The following is an 8,243-nucleotide window of genomic DNA, read 5'->3' on the forward strand; positions in this document are numbered from 1 at the left end:
GAATAAATTCCGACATCTTCAACGCAAAAAAAGTTACTCTTTTTTACGCTTCGAACGAATGTCAACTATTGGGCTCAAAAGTTTGAACACAAACCTTTCAAACACATGTGTTGCCGTTCTACCAAACACACAAGCAATGCTACTAACAACATCTTTCTATAATGGGCGGAAACTTATTCCCATACCCAATAAATAAAACTATAGAGATAAAATTTTATATATTATTAGGTGTTAAACTTAATTCCTGCCGTTTTTCGTCTCCAAAATTGATTTGTTTCGAAGGGAAATACCTTAATCAAAGTATTATTAATAAAGTATTATTAATTAGTAATAAAGTAGAAAATGGAGGAAATTACACCTAATAGCTGAAACTTTAGACAATCTATAATTCCCAACCAAATTCGGAAGAGAATTCTATTTATAATTTTGCGTATCGAATAAAATAGAAAACATTCGAAAAAAAAGATAAAATTCACACATATATACAATATATACAATATATACCAGAGTATACATTTATATTAGATGTTAAACTTAATTTCTGCCGTTTTTTCGTCTCCAAAATTGATTTGTTTTGAAGGGAAGATGAATGAATACCTTAATCAAAGTAATTTCCTCAATTTTCTACTACTTTTTCCCATCTCTCTGGTAACAAGGCAATCCCACGACGGTAGAACGCGATGTCTTTCGAGGCGATCCATTCATTCACCCATTTTTGGACTTCGTTGTGACTGGAGAAGTGTCCGTAAGTGCGTGTTGCATCGATCGGAAGAGATAGTAATCCGACGGTGCCAAGTCTGGAGAGTACGCTGGATGCGGGAGAACTTCCCATTCAAGCTCTAGAAGTGCCTGCTTCACGCTTTTCGCGTCATGCGGTCGAGTGTTATCGTGCAACAAAATGACTTTGCGTCGATTGTTGGCTACAGATGATCTTTTTTGCATCAATTCGTCATTCAATCGGCCTTTGGAGTAACATTTAACTGTTTCGACAACTCTAAAAGCGTTTGAGCTGGATTCTCATCAAGCAATTCTTGCAACTCGACATCTTCAAATTTTTTCGGCTGTCCTGGACGTTCTTTGTCTCTCACCAAACTCTACATGTTGGTTCCGATGGAGTTTCATCAACATACATTTCGGATAATAAGCGATACGCTTCAACTGCGGTTTTCTTGAAGTCGAAGAAATGAAGAAGCACATGTCGGAAAAACAGCTTATCGCGATTCATTTTCAATCGATTGGAAAATCTCTTTGGCATCGAGAAATCTAACCTGTGAGGATTGAATCACTTTCAGCGATGTCTAAACTACAAAAGACATATGACTTCATCGTCGAAACTCGCCAGCGTTGGAGCCAGCACCCTCTAGTAACGAGTGGCAGGAATTAAATTTAACACTTAATATTTAGGATATATGACATATGTATCTCACGCACACACACACACATACGTGCGCGCGCGCATGCACGCACGCACGCATGCACGCACGCACGCACGCACACAATTAGAAGTAGAATTTTATCTTTAATTTGGTCCCAAATTATAAATCGTCTAAAATGGGCTTAAGGGGATGCTGGAGTGTCCTGTTTTACCATCAATTTTTAAAGACTCTTTTCTCTTAATTGTGTTTATGGATTGAAGTCCTTCTCCACAATCAAAGTATCGACAACAACACAGGCTGCCAGCTACAATGTAATACGAAAAATGAAAGAAAATTAAAAATTGTAGTTTTGTCACCGGCTCCTGCAGTCAACTCGTCACAATATGTGCTGCATATAAGAGTTTCAGATTTTACCCGTTTAAAATAAGTAACCAGCAGCCTACAGAAAACCTTGAACAACAATCCTATGCTTTTAGAAACGATGTAGAGGCTTTGGTACAAGAGAAAAGAGTCGCCAAAAATTTCGTTCGTATACTACGAATAAAATTGACGTGAAGCCATGAAACCGTGCAGTATTTTAGTTGATCTCTTTCTAAGAGATGGCGTTGCAATACGTCAGATAAGGACAGATGAATGCGTTTGAGCGAAACACAACGATATAGATAAGTATAAGAAATGAATGAAAGATGTCACTATTATCGAATTTGGAATGTAAAAAAGTCTGTACTATCGACTTTGATTAACTTCGACCGTCACTCCAGCATCCCCTTAAGTAAATAAAAACCAAAACAAAAATTTTTGTTTATACTCTTTATATAAAATATAACCTATTCATTAATTAATAGATATTAAAATTAATAGATTAAGAATAATCTTTAAGTTATTAACATACGTATATGTACGTTAATAATTAAAAAATTTATTGTTTTCTTTGCCATATTATTAAAATTATAAATGACAAATAATCAATTAATTTGTAATTATTATTTAATAAATTTGCCGATGAAAGACTGGAATCGTAGAATTGATAGCTTTTTTCTAATTTAATTTAAGCTTTTTGTTATGTAACAATACTTAAAGAACTCTAATTACAAGCAATAATTTGTTGTGCGATGATAGCACAAATACGAAATTTTACGGAAATACCAATCAAAATTAGTGACATAAAAAACATATAACGTTAAATATATATCTCGCAACGGAGACGGAGTATCGTGTATTTCCGGCCGGTTGTCCCATCATGTCGTAAAGCCCAACATCGAGTGTTATATCATTGTCGACGTTGCGTGGACGCGCGCAAAAAAATTTCCTCGTCAATGCTCGTGCACGCTAAATGATATCGTCGAAAATACGATGAAGCGGAAGAGATTGATACTTCTCCACTTCGATAAATCGGACGCGACGGCCTGTCGAGGCGCAAGTGATTTTATTGGTTTTATCTCGCGCGCAGTCGAGTCGAGTCGAATCGAGTCGGCCTCGATCCGATTTTCACTCGTGTAACTCTTGATTTCGCACTCCGCCGGAACTTTTATTAAATCGCCTGATTTATTGTCGTTCCAGAGGAGTGTACGGCCGACAGGTGCAGTAAGGTGCCGTGTTCCCACGGTGGAAAATGCCTGACAACCGGAGGCGACACGGCTGTCTGTCTCTGCCCGCTCGGCTACACGGGCGATCTCTGCGAAACCCGAGTGGATCTACAGGTAACCAAATCAATTTCGAAGGAATTATAAGCACAAACAATCACCAAGCTTACAAATAAGAATGGTGTTACGAAATCTACTGATAATACAAAGCTCCAAAGCATTTCTTCCATATTACGCTACAATTTAGCATAATCAATGAAATTATTAAAAAATCACTTGCTAAAAGCATGAAAACGGTTTGTTTATTTAATTCATTACGAATAATTTATAAATTGTATTGCTTTATTTTTAATAAATTGTATTGCTTTATTTTAGTAATTCACATTCAATTATTTAACTAAAGATCCAGCACTAAAGATCCAGCTTCGACTGTTATGAATTTTATTTCTTATTGGTTGTGTATTCACATGTATAACGGTCCAATAAGATTCTTATTGTTTATTTTGACAATGTTTATATTTCTGTAGATAATAATATATAATATAATATATACACTAAATACACTATTAAAATTTAAATTTAAATTGCTCGAATTTTCGTTATGTAATAATTTTTCTTATATGAAGCATTTACATCTTATTAGCATAGCGCATATTCATTATTAAACATTATTAAGAATAGATAAAAATCTTAATTTAAAAATGTGACTATTATAGGACTGATTATAAATAAGACAGATAAGAAAACAGATATGTATGATTTAAAGGGAAACCAGAAAAGAAAACAGATAAGACAATTATAAAATTCATTTTTTCGTATTACGTTGCAAATAGAAAGCAAATGCATAACAAATTACTATATGATTCACTCTTAAACTTGTTATTGACGTGAATATAAACGTTTGTGGTCTTAATTTAAGTTTTAGCAATTTTCGGGTATCTCGAACGAATATTGCAAGTTCGCATGTTGCTAATGATACATTCACTACTGTAATGTATTTCCGTCGGAGAGGGGTTTAGAGACGTTTTCATCTGACACATTTCATGTTTTCGGATTTATTTAACGCATATATTTCTTGCACACGATAATGCCATTTTTTCTTAAAATGACTTTTACAACATAATAAAATGCTGCATAAATTAATAGAAGATTGAAAATAAGATTTAAAAAATATTCTTTTAAAGAACGAGGTAAAGAGTATTTATTTATAGATATTTCAATGTATTTCTAATTGGAACCATTTGAAAAGACAGCAAACTATGAATTATATCATTCAATAAATCTAAACATAATTTGTAATAAAAATATTACGATAATATCATGTATTTTAGTTTATTCGTTTTACTATCCCATCATGATATTTCTGTCCATATACACATATACATACAGTCTGGCGTATATTGTATAAAGTTTAATGATACACGAATTTCTCTCTACTTAGGAATTCACACATCAATCATATCATGTAACAATTAAATTCGTGGACAGAAATCGGATCTAAAAATTTCTGTATTATTCATATTCTATGCGATTAGTTAAAAGCATCTTAATATAACTTTAATTAAAAAAATGTTTTTCAAAGAACATGTTTCAAAACACATAAGATTCGCTATATACAACTTGGATCGCTTCCTTATACGTGGGAATTGTATCTATATTTGCAGATGCACAGACAGCGAACGTGTTTACATCATATCAGACATGACGTTGTTATGCCATCACGTTACGAGATTTAATGGATTATATGAAGCTTACTTTAATCTAAGATCCGATTACATCGATGGAGTACGAATCGAATAAGCTTGACTTAAGCATCAGTTGTCTCTTTCTAGTTTAAATATTGTCTCTTTCTAGATTAAATTCATATCTATCGTGAATGAAAAAAAGTGCATTTAATTCTTTCATAATTTCTTAGCAGTTCTTTTTTGACGAGAATATTGCAAGAACTGAAATGGTAAATGAGATGAGTCATAGCTTATTTGAAAGGAGAGAGAGGGGAGAGTTGAGTATATTAAAATTGTAAAGAGGGATTTAAGTAAATGGGCTTTGGTTTTTTAGGCTGTTAAAGTCGGATGCTAACAGTCCTTTAAGCGCCAAAATTTTATCGTAGCATGACTGATTGCCAGTCTCTACTTTTTACACTCATAAAAAAGATTTACGTATATTTATAATTTTAAACTGTTTGGAAAAATTTATGAGATTTGAATTTATAGAAAATTTTTAATATAAAAAAAATTTACAACAATGCGATGGTTTATGACATTAAAATAGTTTATATTATTATATTTTATTCAAAGGTTGTCTCATTATTTTCGCATAAAATACTGTGGCCACACTATTCCGTTTAAAAAGCCGTTCTAGGATATGCATTATTCTGCTGCGTTAATGTATTGTCGCAAAATGCGACGCGACATATGAGAATCAATAGCGTCCACTCACTTCGCAAATGACGCGTTTATCCGCGCAATATTAAGCGGGCGGCTACGAGTAATTAACATTCGCGCCGCTAATGAGGCGGCTTAAACGAATAGAAAGGTATAATTCGCGCACCAATATACATGTGCACATATACATATATAAAAATACTTTAGACCGAATGTTTATTGAAATTCTCGCGATTTATATCAGTTGGCTTAATCGAGCGAACGTCGCCGCCGGAAGTTACCATATGCGGTTCGCCCGCGCGTGTGCACGTTTCTCGCGGATTATGCGCGGTTATATATACGATATCGATTATGGCAATGGCGGAAAGCAGAGGGGTATATTCACTCCGATATCATGAAATTGGTATCGGCGTTCGACCGATATTACTTCCGACACGAAGCGGAATGACACCAAGTTATAAAAATTCATTCGCATGCGTCAGTAACGTCTCGCTACTTTATCTTCAATATCAGTGACAGTTGTGTTAAGATTAATTTTCTGAGGACCAACTAGACTGTCCTCAGCAAATGTAAAAGACATATGCTTTACAAATTGTGAAAATTGCTTCAACACTTATTTAAAAAATGATAAAAATCTAATTTTGTAAATGTACTTAATTAAAATTATTTACGGATATTAAATTATTAATGTTTTAAATTAATAGCAGCATTTTAAAAGCTATTCTTTGTATTGCATACAATACAAACTGCGTTTTGCGTGCAGGAACTGCAAGAGCCAGTAGAGAGATGTATCCCTTCGTAGGATTACCGTGTTTCCGATCTCGAAATCAGAACATAAACTAGCTCGAGAAACAACCATAAAGGGCTCGAGTTAACGAGTATCACTTCAAACTCGAAACTCGTTCTCGAACTTTGGTCTCGCCCGACCGTTCCCGAGTTTAATTCCATTAACGTACAAGCGGAAGAGATATAGCGGCAATAACCAAATGTCGCCGGAATATTGTCGTAATTTACGGCGACGACCATTTTTGCAACATCCGCCGAAAGATGCCACCGGATATCGAAATAAAACGCTAATGTCAAGATAAAATTAAGCAATTCAAACGGCATTTTATCGTAAGAAATGCGCATGACACGCTTTATTGGATCATTTACGTGAAACGAGAAAGATAATACTCCTTCCAGTCAAGCGTAAATAAATAACTGACGAGTTTCCTTATCGAAACGTAAAAGAATTAAGTACGCTAAGTTTTGCTATTAAATTTTATAAATTGAGATAAACAAATAGAATATAAAATTTTTATAAATTTATTTATTGCTTAAACAAATATTTATTGCTTAAACAAATATTAAAAAAATTTAATATAATGTTTTTATTATGTAATTTTATTTTGAATTTTTATACACTTAACATTTGAAAAAAGTATGATCCATCAATACACATAGCATTTAGGCAATTTTGAATTCATAGTTACAATTTTTTAAATTATAACCTTCTTTCTATTCATATGCAATTTGAACAAAGTGGTTTCTATACGCTAAAACGAAAGAATATGAAAAGCTTTTCCGGAAATTACATGCCAAGAGAAGGATACGTTATGTTTCGCAAAAATTATGTTGGTTAAAAAGAAGTATATAGAGGAATGATTCTTTCTATATTAAAAAATGCACCAAATATAAAAATATTATAAAATGTATACACGGTAGGCCATTTTACGGGACCCACCCAAATTTCTCCGTCGGTAAGGCAGATACAGAAAAATAGTTCAGACAAAACTTGTTCAGGACAATGGGGGTCATCTTTCTAATTTAATGAAGTTGATCTTGAGGTCAATTTCCAAGGTCATTTGGAGGTCAGAGTAATTTTTTTAAATGGGACCACCTACTTTTGACACCGGATTCGAAGAGAGCGGGAAATTTTACGTCAGAAATGATATTTTAAAATTTTGTATTTTGACCTTGAGAAGGTCAAAAAGCGCTAAGAAGCAGTTTGTTTAAATGCGTTTATCTTATTTTTAGCATTACCCAGAAACAACGACATGGACGTAGGAAGTTCTGTTTCCTTTGGGATGCTTGTTTATCGTGAGTCACTTTGCCTCTCACGTTTGGGGTGCTTGTTTACTGTGAGTCCCCTTGCCTCTCACGTTTGGGGTGCATGTTTACCATGAGTCCCTGAGGTGTATGTTCACCTTGAACTGGGACTTTGAATAATATATCAGTTACTTTTCATGGTAATATATATTGTTACATAATAACTACAATTTTCAAAAGTTTACATTTTTGAAGCGTTTAAACTAAACTCTACATGTTCTTTCCGATGGAGTTTCGTCACTATAAACTTCGGATAATAAGCGATGCGTTTCAGCTGCGGTTTTCTTGAGGTCGAAGTAGTGAAGAAGCACATGTCGGAAAAACAGCTTATCGCGATTCATTTTCAATCGATTGAAAAATCTCTTTGGCGTCGAGAAATCTAACCTGTGAGGATTGAATTACTTTCAGCGATGTCTAAACTACAAAAGACATATGACTTCATCGAAACTCGCCAGCGTTGGAGCCAGCACCCTCTAGTAGCGAGCGGCAGGAATTAAGTTTAACACCTAATATATTAGGTGTACAACTTTGCTTTCGCCGTTTTTTTCCGAAATTCAAGGCTTTATTGTAAAAAACTGGTTATACATTTATTATGAAAAGTATTGTCCATCGTTGGCCACTACTTTCTCCCATCTTTCGGGCAGCGTACGAATCCCGCGTCGAAAAAACTGGTCACCTTTTGAGGCGATCCACGAATCGATCCAATTTTTTACTTTTTCATAAGACGGAAGTGCTGGTCAGCCAGGCCGTGTGCCATTGATCGAAACAAGTGATAGTCAGAGGGAGCAACGTCTGGAGAATACGGCGGG

General features: G+C 34.4%; 1 protein-coding gene across 1 annotated transcript in view; it reads left to right on the top strand.

Annotated features, from left to right (window-relative positions):
* Positions 1-8,243, top strand: part of LOC108768234 (EGF like, fibronectin type III and laminin G domains protein pikachurin) — a 236,938-nt gene that overhangs the window by 207,212 nt on the left and 21,483 nt on the right. The window contains exon 9 of the mRNA XM_018518597.1: positions 2,937-3,076. Within this exon, the coding sequence (XP_018374099.1) occupies positions 2,937-3,076 (140 nt within the window). The remainder of the gene's footprint in view (positions 1-2,936; positions 3,077-8,243) is intronic.

The sequence above is a fragment of the Trachymyrmex cornetzi genome, unplaced genomic scaffold, assembly GCF_001594075.2.
Source record: "Trachymyrmex cornetzi isolate Tcor2-1 unplaced genomic scaffold, Tcor1.1 scaffold77, whole genome shotgun sequence".
Taxonomy (NCBI): Eukaryota; Metazoa; Arthropoda; class Insecta; order Hymenoptera; family Formicidae; genus Trachymyrmex; species Trachymyrmex cornetzi.